At 37.1% G+C, this 22,299-nt stretch overlaps 1 protein-coding gene across 1 annotated transcript in view; it reads right to left on the minus strand.

Moving 5' to 3' along the window:
- ubap1 (ubiquitin associated protein 1) overlaps positions 1-21,462 on the minus strand; it is a 70,735-nt gene extending 49,273 nt beyond the window's left edge. Inside the window, exons 1-3 of the mRNA XM_039757974.1 lie at positions 21,309-21,462; positions 15,330-15,454; positions 8,268-9,125 (exon numbers count right to left, since the gene is read on the minus strand). Of these exons, the coding sequence (XP_039613908.1) occupies positions 8,268-9,125; positions 15,330-15,454; positions 21,309-21,462 (1,137 nt within the window). The remainder of the gene's footprint in view (positions 1-8,267; positions 9,126-15,329; positions 15,455-21,308) is intronic.
- Positions 21,463-22,299: the final 837 nt, after the last annotated feature.

Here is a 22,299-nt window from a genome sequence, read left to right on the forward strand (position 1 = left end):
AGATATTATATCTGGTTTTGCTAGTAACCAGATATAATAGCTTTATAATTAACTGTCTGTGCACTTTGAGAAAGGTTTGTACTACATGTTTGAGTGGTTTAATTGCCCAGTTTTCATGTCAGCACAACTGTATCATCTCCCACTTGATGTTTTGTTCTGTGGTTTCCACAGATAAACTCCACTGTTTCAGCCCCATTGTTTACCTTCCCCGTCTGTCCTCTGACAGACTGGTGCTAAATTTCAGCCTAGATGATGACTTTTCTTATGGATCATAATTTGGATTTGTTAGTTCCGAGTAAACAATGTGTACGAGGGCACCCTTTTCATCCTGTTATTACAATTACCAGTTCATTTTCAGTTCTTACTGATTTTTTTATAGTGCAGAATAAGTTAGTTTTGTATACTGAGATATAATCTCACTGCCATGAGTAGCACATTGCTGTACAGTCACTGTTGCTTTGCGCAGCAGGCATGGTCAGTGACATGGTCAAAATTACATCACTTGGATCCCTCTGGGCTCAGTGGAAAACAAAGGCACTGTGAATAAAGCCCACCTCCTGTTTAGCAAAAATGGCTTAAACAGAGGAAGAAATGGGTAGTGCTGTTCGCAATGATTTAGTGTCAAAAAAGGTACAATTGAGACAGCCACTGTTTGGAAATAGTTCAGCTTCAGGGGGAATGATAGAGAACAAAAGACTGTTACATGCAAATTTGGCAAGAGGGAAATAGGATCAGTACCCCAGATTTAAACCCCATGTGTTTAAAAAAAACATACCTTGCAGAACTTTCATTTAAGGAGTACATCAGCTCAGTTTATTTCAACCACTGGGTCACAGGATGAAATTGTTGGTTGGTAAGTCAGTAACAGTAAGTCACTTAAACAATTGTCAGCATTGTTCAATATGTTTCCCCATTTCTAAGTGATCTCTTTTTAAACACTGGTAATATGCCCTCACTTGTTTCAACATAAGGTGGTTTTCATTGCCTGCTAGTGGGTTGTCAATGAATTTAAAAAAGCAAACCTTGGTCATAAAGGTTAAGAAACACTGCATCAGCTCACCATAATGAAAAATGACAGTGGATATATAACTCTGTTCTCTGCAAGGTGGTAGCATGCATAATCATCTCAAAACAAGTCTTACATGATTCCCTGACCTCTTACCATTTTCTAGTGGCAGAATAAGACTTAGTTATAATGAAAGATTATTACTGTTTAAAAGGTGCTTCTTTGTTGTTGTTTTTTTCGTTTTTTTACTTTTTTATATTTTATTAAAATCAAAAACCATTCCATACATGCAAGTCAGCAAGTCAAGTTTAACAAAACTGGTTTGAAACAAATCAACCCCCACCCATAAGAAAGAGTGGTAGATCAGAAGAGTAAAAATTTAATAATAGTAAAAATATGTAAATAAATAAAAAAATATAGTAGAAAAAGAGGGGTGAGAATCCACTTTCTCAATTTAAATGCTTATTTTAAAATATTATTTATCAGATCCTGCCTGGTTTTGAGAAAGTTTTGTATATATACTCTGTGAGAGAATTTGATTTTTTCCAATTTTAGATAATATATAAGTTATCCACTGACTTAAAGAGGCGAGTTAGAATTTTTCCAGTTGAGCAAGATAAGTATACTTGCCAATAGATTAGTAATAGCAATTACAATTTGGTTGACCTTCTCCACTTTAAGCCCACCTGGAAGTACACTAAACACAGCTGTTAGTGGATTAGGAGGGATTGTGACTCCCAGGCTGTCTAAGAGGCATTTAAAAATTTTTGTCCAAAATGATGTTAATTTGGTGCACGCCCAAAACATAGGGCCCAGTGAGACTAGAACTTGATTGCTATGTTCGCAGGTTGGATCTTGCCCTGGAAACATTTTGGACTATTTTAAACGAGACGCGCTCGATATATAATTTTAAATTGAATAACTGGATGTTTTGCGCATATGAAGCTCGAGTGAATTCTGTGCATTGCTACCTTCCATTCCTTTTCTGACATGTTGAGTGAGAGATCCTTTTCCCAATGTACTATAATGTAATAAAACTGCATTCAGCACACAGGAACTTAACTGTGTGCTCTGATTGGTTAGCTTCTCAGTCATCCGCCAATAGCGTCCTTTGTATGAAATCAACTGGGCAAACCAACTGAGGAAGCATGTACAGGAAGTAAAAAGACACATTGTCCGCAGAACCTGCGAAGCAGCGAAAAATGCGCGTTATATATTTAGTTATGTTTACATATAAAATCCGCAATAGAGTGAAGCCGCGAAAGTCGAAGCACGATATGGCGAGGGATTACTGTATTCAATCCAGAATAGTTGGCAGACACTTCCTTAGTCCTCGGGGACACTTAGAATACCATTTTACCATTACAATCCACTTAAAACTAGTTCAATTCCTACTTCCCCATTAAATTGCACTGATGATGCATTTCGTGGAGTTCAGTAAAGTTCCCGAATATTTTCATGAACTCATAGTGAAGCAAACTCCGCAGGGTTTTCTCTCACTGTAACCTACACAATGGAAATATGTAGGCAAAATGTTGAACGCAGCTGATCGGGGATCAAGAAGCTTGGATGCAGAGACTTTTATTAATACTGAAAATTAGATAAAAGGACTGAGTCTTTTGGTAAAACCAGAAAAAAATACTAGATTGACCAGAATAATCTAATTGATTTACTAAAGATAAAACCAAAATAAAGAACACTGTAACCATCAGTCTGATGAATGTTCAAGAAAACAGTGAAATATTTAATCAATTCCTTGATTGTTTCTCAATAGGTTATATCTGAAAAGGGCCACAGTATGGTTAATACAGTTAAGGGAAATCTACTATACTCAAGTAGGAACAGGAATCTTAAAAGTGAAACGATCTTTGTTCTCTGATATTCAGGAATGTGATATAAGGTGGCTTCTATTCATGCTAAACAGTACGAAAACATCTAAATGTGACATTATAACCTAACTTATATCTATATATATAATTCACTAAGGCAAGAGGACCATGGAAAGCACGCCGGAAGGGGCGTGGATTCACTAAGCCACCGACAAGTGAGACACCTATGGCGCACGCAGGAAGGAGCCACGCCCACCAACTCCAAGACCATTGGATACGACAACAAGTCACAGAGCCACGCCCACCAACTCTGACACGACGACACAGAAAAACCGGCGTCATTTATATTCGTCTGTCGTAGAGGTCACATGCAGCTCCGACCCACGTTGACTGTTAATAGAGGCATGTTTCTCATGGAGGTGAATCGCCATATGCGCCGTGTAAAACTGTTTGCGAGGGGTATCCCATGGGATCCTTAAAACGTTCCTTTACAACTGAGGTTAAAACACAATGAAGTGAGCAGTCTTTAAAAAACGAGTTTTCGGTTACGACGCACGACCGCATGCACTATAGCAAACTGTTTTACACGCTACATACAGCAATTCGCATCCACAACAAACACGCGTCTTCTTAGATACTCCAGCACTTTGTACACATCCCCCTCCCACCGTGGTCGGGTGTCTTGGTGGATTATATATAGAAAGGCAGCCAAAACCGCACAGAGCAATGAAAAGTCTACTGTGAGTCACAGGTGCATCTGGACTGTACAAAGACTCGAGTGACGAGTTGGAGGTGGGCACATGAGCAGGCAGTTTATACTGAACGAGAAACCAGCAGACTAGCATGACGGAGGGAGCGGAGTGGATGTCCTCCTCCTCTCCTCCCGTTCCACCCTGAGCGCCGCACAGATGATTGTGTGTTGGTTCGTACCGTGCATTGGTTAAAACCCAATGAAGGAAGCAGTCTTTAAAAACCAATAAGCTCTGTGCCTCTGTTTCATTACCGTCTCACCTGCTTCACCAATGCAGGCCCGCAACAAGCGATCCACGGTCATTCCCATGACCGGCAGCCAACCAGGTAACCAAAGTCTTTGGGTTCAGGGGGGAGTATGGTTACAAAGCTGAAACTTAAAGGAATTGACGGAAGGGCACCACCAGGTGTGGAGCCTTTCGCTTCATTTGACTCAACGCAGGAAACCTCACCCGGCCCGGACAGGATTGACAGATTGATAGCTCTTTCTCGATTCTGTGGGTGGTGGTGCATGGCAGTTCTTAGTTGGTGGAGCGATTTGGCTGGTTATTTCAGCGAACGAGACTCCGCCTGCTAAATAGTTACACGACCCAACAGCGGACGGCGTCCAAATTCTTAGAGGCACAAGTGGCTTTCAGCCACGTGAGATTGAGCATTAACAGGTCTGTGATGCACTTGTATGTCGGTACTGCACACGCTACACTGAATGGATCAACGTGTGTCTACCGGCGCAGGGAAGCCGTTGAACCCCATTCGTGATGGAGAACGTGGCTTCCAATTGTCCCCCACGAACGAGAAATCCCCAGTACGTGCAGGTCATACGCTCGCACTGATTACGTCCCTGCCCTTTGTAAAGCCCCCCATGGTCAGGTGACTTGGTGGATTATATATAAAAAAAAAAGCAGCCGGAACCGCAAAGAACAATGAAAAATCAACGTGGAAACAGACTGAGGCGGTGTTTGGAAAATTAACAGTCAACGTGACTCACAGGTGCGTGCGGACTGTAAACAGACGAAAGCGACTCAGGTAGGGAGTTGGGGGCGGGTACATAAGCGGGCAGTGCGTACTGAACGAGCGCCATTCAACCCCGTCCTTCGCTTTGAAGGAGAAAGCGGCGGCGCTCCTCCGTTTTCAGTCACGGACAATTGTATGTTGGTTCGTAGCGTGCATTGTTGCATTGTTACTTTTCTTGGTGGTTTATTAAATTACGGATTTTTCAAATGTTTATTTTTTCCTCTGTGCTTAAAAATCATTTAAAAAGCGGCCTGATTATGCCGCGGGGTTGGCTAGTATTCAGTGTACTGTATTAAAAAAAAATGTCAGCTTGCTCATATTTTTACACAAAAATTTCACACTAAGCAGGCAAACTGTTTCAGGATGGCCATTATAAACACCGGCCACTAAAATAATCTACTTTTTGATGCCTCAAATGCTAACAGACGTCTTGCTTCTACATCTCTCATGATAAAAACACCTAAAACGTTCATTGCCAATTTCCAGTCAAACAAAGTTAGATCCTTCCATGTTAATGTGTTGCCAGGGGGGTACAAAGTACGCTGCACCCTGAAAAGTCTGACGCACCCCATCACTGAAACCATAAGGAGACAGAACCTCTAGAGTTTGGGTCGCCACCTATCAGAATTAAGACAACGCAAAACAGAGCTTTTATGAGGACTTCATACAGTGATCACTCCAAATGTAAGTCGTCCCAATACGTGAGTGATGTGGAAAATGGTAAATATCAAATGGATGAAACATGATGGTGAGGTCAGAACAGAAAGTGGAGAGAGGATTTAAGACCAACAGGAGGTCCTGTGAATAGGATAACACCCTGATGACACCCAACTGCTGAAGTAGAAACTGTGTTATCAAACTCTTTTTTGTTTTTTTGTTTTGTATCCTATATGTTTAGCCATATTAAAGGGTTTATTTAGTTACTGAGTTAAGATAGATGCTACATGTAATTTCTAAGAAATGTTCAGAAGTAATAAAATGTCATATTTAGTTTTCTAACAAAAAGTGTGAAAGTTAAGAAATTGCTTTCATAGTGTAAAGTCTTAATTATCAAATTAAAATATTAAGAATGTTTTTATTTAAAGAAAAACTGTTTTGTGGGTGTATTAAACAAATGTTAATTTTCTTCAGAGTTGTAAAAGTGGGTCATTTGAATTGCTAGAAATTTGAATATTATGCTTTTAAGGTGTGCAGAAAGGGGGACAGCATTGCTCTGGGGAAAGGCTACTTTATAATTCAAGAGTGGTGGCCACTGCCAAAGATGGAGAGTGGCAGGCAGTAGGGCATTACAATGACACAATGTTAACATCTAGAATCACTGAACACACCCTCTCCATTAACAACAGTGCTGCTCATCAGTCATTGTGTAATTGGACACTGGATTTTCCACTAAAAGAAAGCAGGTAATGAAGCCTAAGTGGAACATCTCTAAGTCCCTATCCTAAACAGTGATCGACTATACTAAAATGGTACGTAGAATTGAGGGTTAGTTAGATGAAACAGCATCTGTACTAGTTCCTTCCAAAAATATTGTAACTAAAATATGAATAGGAACAAAAATGACAACTTATACTTCACACATACTGTTAAATAACTTTGAATAAAAAACACAAAACACAATCCTTCAGCAAACGAAAACCCATTTCATGAATTAGCTCAATAATCTTAAAATTTCAATGGTACAAATATGGCATGCTGTTTGAATATTTAATACCTGATGCTAAGTACTACTTTATTTGTGAAAATTCCCGTTTTCAATATCACACTTTAGCTGGATGAAGCAGAGTCAATTTCTTGGCACTTTAAATAGGAGATGTATTAATATATTTTAACTATGAAAAATTTGAATTTCAGCTGTAGAATGTCATACTGTAGTATGCCTCATAGAGAAAGAACCCAGATTTTTTTTTTCACCTAAAATTTAAAAAATGCGAATAAACGCATATTTTTAATAAGAACATTCAGACCTGAATTACTGGTTAATATGACAGTCCTAGTGCCTGACCCTTTTATGTTTTTATTTATGTTGTTAAAGCTTTAGATTTATTTACTATCAATAAAAATGTTAATTGCATGGAATATTTTATGGGTAATTCTGCAATAGCAAACTCAAAGTAAGCTGGGTGTCTGGTGAAGTCAGTCAATTTACTGTCCAAATATTCACCACTACAGCAGCATTTGAGATCTTGCCCTCTCACGATCACAGTCCTGATGGATCAGATGCATCCCCCTCACATTAGATCAGTGTCCTATTAGAGGCTATAATGGATGTATGTATGATGAAAAATGTAGGATTGATGTGATTTGTGACAAGAGTGAAGCTGAATCAGACATCCCGATTTGTTTCATGCATCCAAACTATCCTGTAGTCTTTCCATTGGCTGCCTAGAGAGGATATTTGTTGGGTGCCATTATAGTATACCTCTGCAGTGGTTAGTGCACCTACAATGGTCAGTGGGAGGCAGTACCATCTTGATGTCAAAGACAAAGATGCCCTACACTCTGCACTTCGACTGAAAAAGAAATGAAATGGGTCACATTTCTGCTGCTGCAATACCAAGATGTTAACATTTCATTGTAACATGTTGTATATGATAAATCAATCAGCTGTTCTTTATGTGTTGGGCTTAATGTGCCCTTGGTGATGTATTTTTTCCATTAATCCTATACCCAAGCTAGTGATGAAGAACTTGATGAATATCATTACTGACAACTGGTAAATTTAACCTATGTTTAGAATGGAAAATAAAAATGAAAGACTCACATAAGAAAAGACTTGTTTTTTGAGAAGAATTAGCCATGTAGGATACATGAAAAGTAATTTTAAAAATATCTGGACATTCCCACAGTGCATTAAGCTGGTCTGAATATTAGACCCAAAATGATATTTTCACATTTGAGAGGTCTGTTGGTCAAACCCTGATACTGTTTCTTGTTTTTTTATAACCTTTTGAAATACCCTGTGTAGGTATCTAAACATGGACAATTTTTAGCAGGCTGTATCAGTTAGAGGTATGCTTTCTGAAAGCTTAAACATAGAAAAGCCAAAGATACTATTTTTTTTTTTATATATTTAAAGATCTGCTCTTACCAAGTGGTGTCAATCTGGACCAAACATTTTGATTTTGTTACGTAGTATACCTATAATGGTACCAGCATGCAACATTTGAGCCTGCTAGGTGGTTTAGTTCTTGAGATATGGTCTTGTGAAGACAATTAAAAAATAAAGTTGTGTCAAATTTGACAACCCTCTCCCCTCACAAAATTGTCTGAATCTTGGAAAGTACTGATCTTACATCAAAATAATTTTACAGGGTGTCTCCTGGATAAAATGGGTACGCCTGGTATTTTTTTCAGAATTTTTTGAGACTGAAGTACGTGTGATTTCCGGAAAATCGGTTGATTTGACATGGAATAATCCATATATCTTTGAAAAAGAATCTACAAAATCAAACCTCAATACAAATATAAAACACAACAATAATAATTTTTCAGGTCGCAAGGCACCAATTCAAAAATGCATTTAGATATATTAAACAAATAACTCTTGAAAACATAAGATCAAAACATAATGTTTATGGAACTCAAGAGGGTAAGATTAACTCTATAATAAAAAAGGCATAACGATGTAGAAGATTCAAAATTTTTAAAGGCACACCAAAGCTCACCTGAGCATGTTGTTTCACCTGTTTATTGCAAAGAGATTCAGGAAGCACTCCTGTATGGAAGATAGTAGCAGAGGTACCACTCTTGTCAACCGGGAATCCATGCCGAGAAGTCTGCACATTTGATTTGTCCTTCAAGACTGCAGTCAGCCGAGATGCAGAGCCATTAGGCAGAGAAACAGGTCGCTCAGAGCTCCTAGATGAACACATTATATTTTGATTTTTGTTGTCCATGGAAGCAGAAGGATGCTCCTCTGAGTCAGAAAGCTTGGGAAAAGAAAGGGAGCGTATGTTACAAGGGAGAGCAGCAAATGGAGTACCAGGGCCAAGAGGAGACAACTTGCTACTCTCAGAACTATTTAACTGTAAAAGTGTGATCAGACCATTGGGTTTGTGAATTAGAGAGAACTTGGAAGAGTCAAATTTGGTATCTGAGACTGTGACTTCTGTGGATTCTGGAATGCTAACAACTTGTAAGATATTGCGAAGTTCCTCCTTATCATTGATGGTCTTTAATTCCAGTTTGTCAAAAGGGTCCTCTTCACACTCAAAATCTGCCAAGTTGAAAGTACTGTTATGGGAAGGTGGTGGACTAAGATCTCTCTGCCTGGATACTGCAATGCTCGGTGCTGGAAGGGGTGTCAAGATGTCATTGTGCCTTAGACCTGCCAAGATTGGGTGGATTGCTGAGAGAGGAGGACCACTGGTTTCAATCTGTGTACAATCTTCTTGATTTACTTCTGGTACATTTTCTTGTCTGTCTCTAGTGCTGGTTGCCAGTTCAGCCTCCTCTTGTCTTAGACGCATCTGCTCTATCTCCTTTCCCCACTCAATAATCCTCTTTGCTGGAGTAAAATCATACTGCAAGATACAAATTGGAATAAATCAGTTATCTTCTTTTTAAAAATCAATGAGGTTTATTATATGGTATCTTAATTAGCCTAAAATAATTCAATATGTTTAATCTGCCATTTCACAGAAATTAAAATCATACCTATGTAGACAAAACAAATTCAGTACTGTGGTCAAGATCATCTTTGCTAAGTTCATGACAATGACTGGTTGACATTGGGTTCACTTGAAGGCCAAGCTTTAACTAGAATTTAACTGCTCCAGTCCAAATTTGCTAATTCACTAATACCGGAAACTCATTTTTATTATTGCCTTGCAGAATCACTTTTGGCAAATAAATTAACCATGCAAAAAGATACTACTAGTTGTTAAGTTTGGTGGGGGGTTGGTTAGTGAAAAGAACACCAAAATGTGCTGATGAACATGTAGATCTAATGCCAAACACGAAATGTGATCATATCCAAATTACAAAAACTAGCAAATATACATTTTCTTTACACATACTGACCTTTGAGTATTTTTATAGAGTTATATGAAAAAAGTAAATAAATTTCTTTTTTAGATGATCATAGTGTACTTTAACTTTTAATGATCAAAACCAACTGCAGTGAAACAACAGTTTAGGATCAGATTTGCCCATATTTATTTAAAATCTCTGATTTTCTCTGGCATTACACTCAACACTCTCTAAAAAATATGTAGCCCATATGATCACAAAGTGAATTGTATCCCATTCAAATTTAATATTTTTACAGATTACTCAACATCGATTTTAATTTTAATTTAAACTTACCGCACAGATCTGAAACATTTTGTAATATGACATACCAGTGACATTCTGCATGTTGTTAAAAAAACAGGCTACAATGCTAAAACTGTACAAAATAGTCCATCCATACTGCAATATGTGAAGTACTTAAAATGTTTAAACTGCATAACAATAGCTTTATGAAAGAGCCATCTGCTTTACTTGACAAACACAGTTAATAGAATTAATTTTAAAATATCTTTTATCCTATGTGTACCTGGTTATTGACTTGTGCTGCAACAAAGGGCTTCTATGTCTGGTCATTATTCAAGGAGTGGATATACAGGTGATCCACATTAAAAATGACAGGTTGGACTGGTCTTGGAACACAGAGGAACTATATAAGACAGGGCAGCTCAGGCTTCTTATCCTTAGGAGACTGCATTCCTTTAATGTGGCAAGTCACATCCTTCACATTTTCTATAACTCTGTGATGGCCAGTGTAATTGTCTTAATTGTGGTGTGCTGGGCTGGTAATATCACTTCAGGAAAGGTTTCCTGAATCAACAAGCCAATCAAAATGGTAAGCTCAGTTACAGAATGCATTACAGACCCTCTTACAGGTGATAGCAAGAGAATTAAAACAAAACTGAGTGTCATTATAAACAATAATGCATATCCTCTCTATGACACAATAACACTGAGTAATTTCTGCCAAAGAATTATTCAGTAGAAGTGCGTCAAGAAACACTACTGGGGCTTCTTTATACTAACAGCAATATGTCTGCATAATGCCTCACTGTGACTGTACAGTGATACCTTGAGATACGAGTTTAATTCGTTCCGTGACCTGGCTCTTAAGTCAAAATGCTTGTATCTCGAATCAATTTTCCCCATTGAAATTAATTGAAATAAGATTAATTCATGCCAGCCCCCAAAAAACCACCCCTAATTTGTTGTTAGATGTTTTCAACTTAAGAAAAATGTATTTATAATGAACAAATATTGTATACAAACAAAATAAAACCTAATACATAAAAGAGAATCTAAAGAAATAAATGTTGGCAAAGGCGTATTGCGATTAGCATATTGTAATGTTTTTTTCTTTCACTTCACTTTTGCTTAACTTAATTTTCTTCTTCACTAGTTTTTTTCTTTTTTGCCACGCTTTCGTCACTTTCATTTGCAGGGCGTTTCAATAGAAACCTGTCCAAGGTACTTTTTTTAGTCCTCCACTTTAGAATGTTTCTGAAATGAGTTATGCAAATGTCATTAAATAGCGCCGCTGCGCGATCAGTTGCAGCTTTTTCAGGGTTTCTTTTCAATAAAGTCAAGTGTTAGGCAAGTGTCATTAAATAGTGCCGCTGCACAATCAGTTGCAACTTTTTCAGGGTGTTTCTTTTCTTTAAAAATCTAAACTTTTCCCTTCCTTTATCTTACTTTAAGAGATAACCTCCTCTGTGATACCGATCTCCTGAAGAACCTCCATATGTTGCTGCGTCTGTAGTTCCGTCAACTCCTCTGTCATCAGTTCTTTGGAATGTGTGGCGACAAGCTCTTTGATGGCTCGTAATTCGAATTTTGGCTCATAACTAAAGGCAAAAAATCGAGCTAGTGACGGCTCGCATCTCAAAAAACTCGTATGTTAGGGCACTCGTATCTCAAGGTACCACTGTATTGAGGACATTCTGTAATGTTTTGGGCGTGTTTTTCCTTCAAAAGTCTTGGGAACCTGAATAGGGTACACAGCATTATGGACTATATTAAATACCAGGAGATTTTAAATTTAAATTTGGTTGCTTCTGCCAAAAAACTAAAACTGGGTCATCATTGAAGCTTCAAGCAGGACAATGACCCAAAACATATGTCCAAATCAACACAAAAATGGTTAAAGGAACACAACATAAAGCTTCTGTAATGGCCATCTTAGTCAATGGACCAAAACCCATTGAAAACCTCTGAGATGAGCTGAAGATGAGAGTGCACAAGAGATGACCTAGGACCTTCAATGATCTGGAGAGATACTTTAAAGATGAATCATCTCAGATTACCTGCTCTATATTCTCTAAACTTTCAAGATGTTATTGGAGAAGACTCAGTGTTTTATTGGCAAAATTAGATTGTACAAGTATTAAATGCAGAGGTGCCAATAATTATGGCACATGTGGTTTCATTTAAAAATTATTTCTTGATGAGGAAATATTTTTTTGTCAGAATAAATTTACCTCTGTTAAAGACTGGATTTCTCTCATTCTTTTCAGAGTGAAATTAAACTCATTAACAAAAAGGTGAAATTTTTAAATTTTTTTTAAAACTTATCTTTAACAGGGGTGCCAATAGTTGTGGAGGGGACTATATTTGTCTTGATCATCTATCTTGTCTGAATATAAATTAAAATCAATTAGTTAGAAACTCTGTAAGGCATAACCATGTACAGAATTTTCATGCATTATGCAATATACCAGTAGTCCATAGCATAAAGCAGAGGAACCACTTGGTTATTCATTGCTGTAGTGGAGAATAACATCTGGCATATAGATTAATAAGGGGTTTTTTTTTTTTGGCTAATGTCTAACAATAGCTAACTTTAAAAAGTAGAGAGGCTATACAAGTCTGCTCTTGTTCATGGACAATTACCACTTAAAATACCAGATAACACATCTCACTGCCATTTACCATCTTGAAAAGACCTCTTTCATGGTGGCCATATTGTGACAGGAGGTTGGTTAGCCCCATGTAGGTGATGACCTGAAGGGAGCTGACCAGAAAAAAAACAATGTAACTACAAGTTTATGTACCGCCTGACACTGCACATCTAGCACTATTAGATTGTATGGTTTATAAAAGACATATTCCAGAAGAATTTGAGATATTTTGTTATGGTATACATAATAAAGAGTATAGTATAAAGAGGAGAACTGGGTCACCCTACAACCCTAACATGACAAAACTGGCAACACAATGGGCATGAAGATTTTAAAATGTGACAATAAAACATATCTACAGTATGTTAGGTTCACACTTGCTGAAAATATTAGCCACTAAAAAGAAATCTGCCCAGTAACCAAAAATCATTAAAAATAAAAATAACACACACACACATAAAACATATAAAATCTTATACATTTACAGTGAACTTCAGTGCTGCTAGGCTGTTATATTACCTACATGTATCAATAGTTGATATAAGGGACTGAAGTGCAAATCTAGTAACAGTAAAGTAGAAGTTTACTATTTTTCATATAAATACTTTTGGTAAAAGTTATTAATTGTGACAAACTAAAGCTGACATGTGACTTTTAAATGGTTCATTATGCTTTTTATTTATACATTTTCATTTTATTGTCAAAAAGAAAAAACATTACAGTGGCCTACTACTCAATCAAAAGAATAACAACATTAACAGATACAACTGTTAAATTTAAAATCAATAAAGAGAAAACAAAAGAAAAATAGATATACACACAAGTTTCAAACCCCACCCAAGACAAAGAGGAAAAGGAGAACCAAATAAATAAGTCTAACTTATTAAATATAAGAGAAACATTATCAGCATAACAAAATTAGTCAGAGGCCCATTATGCTTAGTATTACTGAATTCTTGCCCTGTTTTTAAAAAGTTTTGGACATATTCTCTAAAAAAAGGATTATATTTTTTTATGTTTTTCTAACTAGAAATAAAACAGGATGTCCCCTAATCACTGACTTTTAGTAGACATGCTGTGATTCTTCCAGTTATGCAAGATAATGTATTACAATTGATTTATCCCGATGCACTTTAATTTCCTTTGCAAGTACATCAAATATCGCTATTAATGAATTAGGAGCTATAGCTAGACCAAGGCTGTCTCAGAACCTATGTGAAGACTCTGGTCCAAAATCATGTTAGTTTAGTGCATTCCTAAAACATATGGTCTGGATGCTGTAGCTAGACAGCTATACTGTGTGATTCAACAAAACTGGTCTTTGGATATAAAACACTTTAAGCACCACTGATTTACTGAACATATACAGTAATCCCTCGCTATATCGCGCTTCGACTTTCGTGGATTCACTCTATCACGGATTTTAAATGTAAGCATATCTAAATATATATCACAAATTTTTCGCAGGTTCGCGGATTTCTGCGGACAATGGGTCTTTTAATTTATGGTACATGCTTCCTCAGTTTGTTTGCCCAGTTGATTTTATACAAGGGACGCTACTGGCGGATGGCTTAGAAGCTACCCAATCAGAGCATGTATTACATATTAACTAAAACTCCTCAATGATATAAGATATGCATCCCGCGCGGTGCTTGATTGTTTGCTTGTCTCTGCCTCTATCTCACCCTCTCTGACATTCTCTGCACCTGACGGAGGGGGTGTGAGCAGAGGGGCTCTTTGCAAAGAGGCTGTTTGCCTAGTGGATACGGAAGCTCCTCTAAGAAATGCCGCTTTACCACGGTGCTTCGGCATACTTAAAAGCACACGTATTGATTTTTTGATTGTTTGCTTTAATCTCGCACGCTCTCTTTCTCTCACTCTCTCTGACGTTCTCTGCGCCTGACGGAGGGGGTGTGAGCAGAGGGGCTGTTTGCACAGATTCTGTTTGCTAAGAAGATGCTGACGCGCCTCTAAAAAATGCCGCTTTATTGCGGTGCATCGGCATACTTAAAAGCACACGTATTGATTTTTTGATTGTTTGCATTTCTTTGTGAGCGCTCTCTCTCTCTCTGAAATTCTCTGCTCCTGATGCGGGCACTCCTTTGAAGAGAAGATATATTTGCATTCTTTTAATTGTGAGAAAGAACTGTCATCTCTGTCTTGTCATGGAGCACAGTTTAAACTTTTGACTAAAGGGTGTTATTTCATGTCTAGAGGGCTCTAATAATGTTAACAGTGTGGAAGAGTTTATAAGGGCTTAAAATATATAAAAATAACCATACAAACATATGGTTTCTACTTCGCGGATTTTCATCTATCGCGGGGGGTTCTGGAACGCAACCCGCGATCGAGGAGGGATTACTGTATATATATATATATATTTTTTTTACCAATTTTTTGTTTACGGTGGGGTATTTTTTTTTTACTATTGATTAGAATAAACAAAACACTTTAACTATTATGATAAGGTACTAAATGTTTGTATATTTTGCAAATTGCCCTTTTGTTTATAAAATTTGCCCCTAATAAATGTAGGCAAGTAAATCAAAATACTTCTGACTATGATATATAACAGCACAAAAAGCTTTGATTAGAAAATGAAAAGTTTGTTGATACAGATTAAAATATGCAGATAACAAAAGTTTTTTCTTCTTTATTACACAGACTAACCAGTTGTAAGGCAAACAAATTTCAAACTATACATTAAATTTAAGTAAAAACTAGTATATTCTAAAAACAAAGTGAAAAAAAATATTTGTCATATATACTGTAAGTAAGCATTTTTTTCATGTAATGTTCCAAGTATTACCTTGAACTTACCTCGCATTCAGCCAAAAGAATGTGGTAGTCCTGCAGTTTGAATCCCATTGGCAAACCAACTTTAGGAGGAGTTTTAAACTTGTCGCTGATTTTAAATTGAACATCATCCAGGTAACTGAAGGGCCCTGAAAAAAATTAAGATTCTTAATTTCAAAAAATACTTTACATTACAGATCTTTTCAAATTCAAGTTCTTTACAGAAGTGAGCGTGCTTTCTTATTACATACTGTATAACAAGCTTCCAAGATGTTTTTTCATTCCTAAGACCTTTAAGTATCACAAAATTTACACACATTCAGAACGTGTGTGTGTATATATATATATATATATATATATATATATATATATATATATATATATATATATACACACACACATTTTCAGGATAATGCATACTTTTGTTGGCTATATATGTATATATATATATATATATATATATATATATATATATATATATATACACACACACACACACACACACACACACACACACACACACACACACACACACACATACATACATACATATACACACATACATACATACATATATATATATATATATATATATATATATACATATATATATATATATAGACACTAGGGGTCTTCGCTCGCCAATCCCTGTGTTTGGTTTTCCGGATATACAATTTTAAGATTTTTTTTTATTTCCTCGGAATTGTTGCTATTTCATTATTTTCACTTTTATTTTTGAACTTTGGTAAGCACAATATTTGGAATTACGTTTTCTTCAAGATCGCTATGAATTTAGATTCCATTTTTGGACTTGCATCGTGACAACGCAACATATAACTGCCTATGAGTGAATATTGTTTCTTTTTATCTTTTAAATAAACCAACTTTTTGGAATGTCTGTCCTTTGATTTGTTTGATTGTCATAGCAAAAGCTATTCTAACGGGAAATTGTAAACATTTTAATATCATTTATTCATTCATTCATACATTCATACCTTCATACATACATACATAATCCCAAGGGGAAATTCACATAATCCAGCAGCAGTATACTGATACAAAGAAACAATATTAAATTAAATAGTAATAAAAATGAAATAAATAAAAATAAAAAAGCAGACAATAACTGAGTAATTTTAGCATTTATTCCCCCGGGTGGAATTGAAGAGTCGCATAGTGTGGGGGAGGAACGATCTCCTCAGTCTGTTAGTGGAGCAAGACAGTGACAAAGGTCTGTCACTGAAGCTACTCCTCTGCCTGGAAATGACACTGTTCAGTGGATGCAGTGGATTATTCATGATTGACAGGAGTTTGCTTAGTGCCCGTCGCTCTGCCACAGATGTTAAACTGTCCAACTTTACTCCTACAATAGAGCCTGCCTTCTTAACAAGTTTGTCCAGGCGTGAGGCGTCTTTCATCTTTATGCTGCCTCCACAGCTCACCACTGCGTAGAAGAGGGCACTCGCCACAACCATCTGGTACAACATCTGCAGCATCTTATTGTAGATGTTGAAGGATGCCAACCTTCTCAGAAAGTATAGTCGGCTCTGACCTTTCTTACACAGAGCATCAGTATTGGCAGTCCAGTCCAATTTGTCATCCAGCTGCACTCCCAGATATTTATAGGTCTGCACCATCTGCACACAGTCACCTCTGATGATCACAGGGTCCATGAGAGGCCTGGGCCTCCTAAAATCCACCACCAGCTCCTTGGTTTTGCTGGTGTTAAGATGTAAGTGTTTTGAGTCGCACCATTTAACAAAGTCTTTGATTAGCTTCCTGTACTCCTCCTCCTGCCCACTCCTGATGCAGCCCACAATAGCAATGTCATCAGCAAACATTTGCATGTGACAGGACTCCGAGTCATATTGGAAGTCTGATGTATATAGATTGAACAGGACCGGAGAGAAAACAGTCCCCTGTGGCGCCCCTGTATTGCTGAACACAATGTCAGACCTACAGTTCCCAAGACACACATATTGAGGTCTGTCTGTAAAATAGTCCACGATCCATGCCACCAGGTGTGAGTCTACTCCCAGCTCAGTCAGCTTGTCTCTAAGGAGCAGAGGTTGGATGGTGTTGAAGGCACTAGAGATGTCCAAAAACATAATTCTTACAGCACCACTGCCTCTGTCCAAGTGGGAGAGGGATCGGTGTAGCATATAGATGATGGCATCCTCCGCTCCCACCTTCTCCTGGTATGCGAACTGCAGAGGGCCGAGGGCATGGCGGACCTGTGGCCTCAGGTGGTGAAGCAGCAGCTGCTCCATGGTCTTCATCAGATGTGACGTCAGAGCAACAGGCCGGAAGTCATTCAGCTCACTAGGGACGTGATACCTTTGGGACAGGGGTGATACAAGATGTTTTCCAAAGCCTTGGGACTCTCCCCTTTTCCTGGCTCAGGTTGAAGATGCGCTGTAGAGGACTCCCCAGTTCCAACGCACAGGCCTTCAGCAGTCGTGGCGAAACACCATCTGGACCCGCTGCTTTGCTGGCACGAAGTCTTCTCAGCTCTCTGCTCACATGGGCTGCTGTAATTGTGGGTGGGGAAGTCTCACCTATGCTGGTATCAGCAGAAGGATGGTTGGATGGTTATGGATATCAAGGACTACTTTGGTGTCTAATGTTATTCGTGGAATATATACACATTACCTTTGTTGTCGCCTGTTAAAATTTTACATGATAGAATTGCTCGACCAATATTTAATAAAACTAATCTTGTCCCATTGCATAGCCCACCACTCATGCATAAATTATGCAATAACATTACGATACATCCTTCTTTTAACAGTAATTCAGCTGGTGGAAGACCGAATGGTGTTAACGCTTGTAGATATTCTATGGGATATTGCAGGTTGATGTTTTCATCTTTTGCACCATCACCACCAACTGCTTCAGCATAGTCTATTGATACACATTTAATCAATTTTCCATGTAACTGATCGACAATTTTTGTGTTAATTCGTTTGACTTCATCGTTTCTCGCTGCTAGGATTAGTTGTGTACTCATTTAGTCTGTTGATAATCCTAAGGGATAAAATTCTTCAATAAGACCTTTACACAATAAGTCTTATTTGGAGATTTTGAATTTTAAAGTTACCAATATCTAGTAGTCGGTTTGCAAAATCATCCGAATTTTTATTTGCTAGCATATTTTTTTTTTTTATTTTAACTCTTGGAACAAAGACCATAAAGGTCCACTCTTTAGGCATGCATCGTAAATCTGCTTTCTCCCTCCTTCCTTGAATACTGATAGAACTTGTCTAAAGTCGCCTCCCAGTATAAAGGTTTTTCCTGCAAATGGTTTTTCAGATCCAAAAACGTCCCTAAACGTTTTGTCAATTACATTTAAGACTGTTTGTGGGATCATTGAGACTTAGTCCCAAACAAATATTTCATTATGTTGCATTTCTTGTTTTATCTTCTTTTTCCAGTTCAATGTAACATTTCCATCCGTGATATTTAAAGGTAGGTTAAATGCTTTGTGAGCTATTTTACCATATGGAAGAATTGCTGCTATACCTGTCCATGCTATCGATGTAATGTTTTTACAAAGCTGTTTGCAATAATGGACTAGACATTTATACAAAAATGTTTTTCCTGTTCCACCTGGTCCATCTATGAATAATAATCGCTGTTTAATTTCTTCAAGGACACTTTTTTGAATTATGTCAAAAATGGATCTTTGATCATCCATTAATTGTGAGTAATTTCCTGATATAATTTTCTATGATCTTCCACTAGTACATCTTCATCTGTGGTTATCTCTTTCTTTACCTCCAATTCGTTAATTTCTTGTGGAAGTCCAAATTGCTGCACTGTTAAATCTTCTGCTTCTAACAATTCTTTGATGATTGAAAGAGTCGTTTGTTCATTTGACTTTTCTGCTAATGGTCCTTTGAACACTTCCCATAATTATAAAGCATCCACTTCACCTGTCATAATTAAGTAAACAAAGTGTCTTAATTTGTCAGGCATCTTTACAGATGTGGCATCAGACATCATTTCAAACATACAGTCGTCCGATTTACATAATCCAGCTGATCGAGCTGCTTCTTGAAAGGTACCGTACATAGTTCCATCTATAGTTAGAACATCTTTATATGACATTGCTCCTTTTGATTCACGTAACAACAATTTTAAATGAAACTGTTCGCTATCTTTTGGTGATACAATATTTAATCAAGCAACACTTTTGCAATTAATTTTTCTTGGGTGCCACATTCCTTTTTGTATTTACCACATGTAATGTTGAGGAATTTGCGGATACATATATGCTTTTGTATTTACATCTTTTTTATTAAGTTCAAAATAAGCCAATAATTTTATATTTTTAATTTTTGCTACTTGTAAAGCATCTGCTTCGTCACCTTCTTTAAGTTGAATCATATTCTGTCCTGGTAAATGAATCAGTAGTAATTCTACAGAATGACTTCGACCATGCATTGGTAATTCCATTAAATGCCACCCGCTTGAAATTCGTCATGTGCATGTTCTTTTGATAAAGTTATGTGTACTCTATCGTGCCCTAAATGAATGTACTTAATACTCATCACTGATTTACAATACTTGACATTAATATGACAATGAAATCTTTTTACCAAATTCGGCTTACATGGTACAATCACTGAATTATCAATCATCACAATTTTTCCATCTTTCTTTCCATGATAAGTGTGTTGTTCGTGATGATTAGCTCTTCAGCGATAATCTGGAAAGCCATATCTGTTCTTTGAACAAAAGCTTTTGGAAATTTTTTTAAACACTTCCTTTCTTTCGAGTCCCAATATGCGGGATCTTATAAATGAAGTCCGTGATACATGTGTTTAATGACTTTGTACCATAAATTCAGGATAGGTTTCTCTGTTTGGAATTTCAGCACAGACAAAATGATCTACATCATCAGCAGTTAATTTTTTTTGCAAAGTAACCAATAAATGCATGTGACGTAAACCCCATTTTTGAAATTCGATTGTGTAAATATATGCTCGGATTTGACAGAACATCGTTTCGAGGTCTTTAAATAAAATTAAGACTTTCTGATAAAACAAACAATCTACTTACAAAAGTCAGAATATCCTGAGCCGATGTAGCCAGTGGCATTGTTTTCAGGATTTCTGGCCATTGTGGATTGCACATTATGTAATAAATAATTCTGGGTGATCGATAGTTCTGGATATTGCCATTGCATCATGATATAATTGTTGAAATGCTCTTGGACTACCTTGATATGATGATGGTAATATTACTGCTATACCTGTTTTGAATTTGGCTGAACTATTGATATTTGAATTTTGAACGTGATCAATCAGACCTTGCATATGTTCCGTTCTAAGTTTTGCTTGATTCGATATAATCCCCTTACTGCCTGAATTTATTTACAATTATATAAAAAAAATTATTTGTGTTTTTACAGTCAAATAGATGCTAAATTAAGTGGAGATTGTTAATTTGAATATATCACATATATTAGATATAAATGTAGGTATGATGCAAATTAGCGACATTAGGCATAATTGGGTATAACAGTAATTAAACAAATTTTTCACTGTCAGGTATGTAGATTATTTTATTGATGCTGTTATTGATCAGTTCCTCCAGTCAACAATCCAAATTACAAAAACTTTCCAAAAATCAGTAGAATGTCATGAAATTAACAGCAAGTCACATGAGGAGAAAAAGTCTTACTCATGGAATTCTCGAAAGTAGTTCTTGTTGAGGCACAGGTGAACATTGCAATTTGAACATTTGATCCAATTCACTTTGATCCAATTTGAGGACATTATTTGGATTTTTTTGCATGCAATACAGATTACTTTGTTCTGCAATACTTTCCAAAAGATCAGCATCAAAAAGTCTCTGATGTATTGAATGGGCAGTCTGATTTCATCAGCATCAGGAAGAGCAGCTTGCCCAATTGGAATGTCTTTTGCAGAGTTCTGTTGTTGCACTGTCTTCCACACTACCTTTTGCTGTGTTCTCCTTGCAGTAGCAGCTGGTCACCTTCTTGCACCACTAGCACTGGTGCTAGCGGGTACATCATGATTGCTGTCAGAGTCTTCATCCCTGCTGCTTTCATAGTCAGTACTCTCATTACTGCTGCCTTCATCTTCAGAAACATCACCTTCTGATAAAGGTGTAGGTATGTAGTCTTCATCGCTATCCCCACTGTCACTGAGACAGCTGTCATCACTTTCAACTGGTGGAACCCTGATTTGAAGTCAACCAGCTCGCTTCCTGTAGAAAGTTGATTTAGTTCTGCCTCAAAATAAAGAGCAGAAGTCGCATTTATATCTCAGTATGCTATTTTTACATTAATTCTAGAAATTAACTAGGATCAAAATGCCAAGTATTTGAAATCTATGCACATGAATTTGAATTTCTACGATATTGCACCTAAATACAATATTATTCATATGCAGCCGTTATTGCTGAATGTAGCGAAAAAGCGACATAGCGAAAACGGCGTATAACTTACGGAATTTTCGCCACAAGTTGGTTATTCTGAAATATCAGCAATAGAAGAAAACAATAAGCTTATATGTATTTTTATCTTAGCGCAATTTACCTCAAATGTGGAGAATTTCTCTAAGTAAGCACCCAAAATCCACACGCACGAAAATGGCAACACTTCGCTTCCATCAGGCGGTTGTAGTTTCCACTACGACCACTAGATGGGATGAAAGGCGCTTTCAATACAATCCTTGGAACATGTCAAATACGCAGCAATCGGCATTAGCAGGATACATGTGCAACCTTGGCTGCATTCAGCCTGCAAGCGGTTTGATGCAAATTCACGACAATCGTCTACAAGGGATAATAAAGAAGAGACGATTAGCTTTGACTTTTAGATACTCATTAATAATGTAATTTTGCGTTAGACGTTGAGATGACAGAAGTGTGTTAAACACATTGGAACGTATCACTAATTGTACCAAGAAAAATTGTGTTGGTGTTATTCGTTTTTCTGAATTTGTGTGTTTCATATTGTATG

Source organism: Polypterus senegalus, chromosome 7 (assembly GCF_016835505.1).
Source record: "Polypterus senegalus isolate Bchr_013 chromosome 7, ASM1683550v1, whole genome shotgun sequence".
In the NCBI taxonomy this organism is placed as follows: Eukaryota; Metazoa; Chordata; class Cladistia; order Polypteriformes; family Polypteridae; genus Polypterus; species Polypterus senegalus.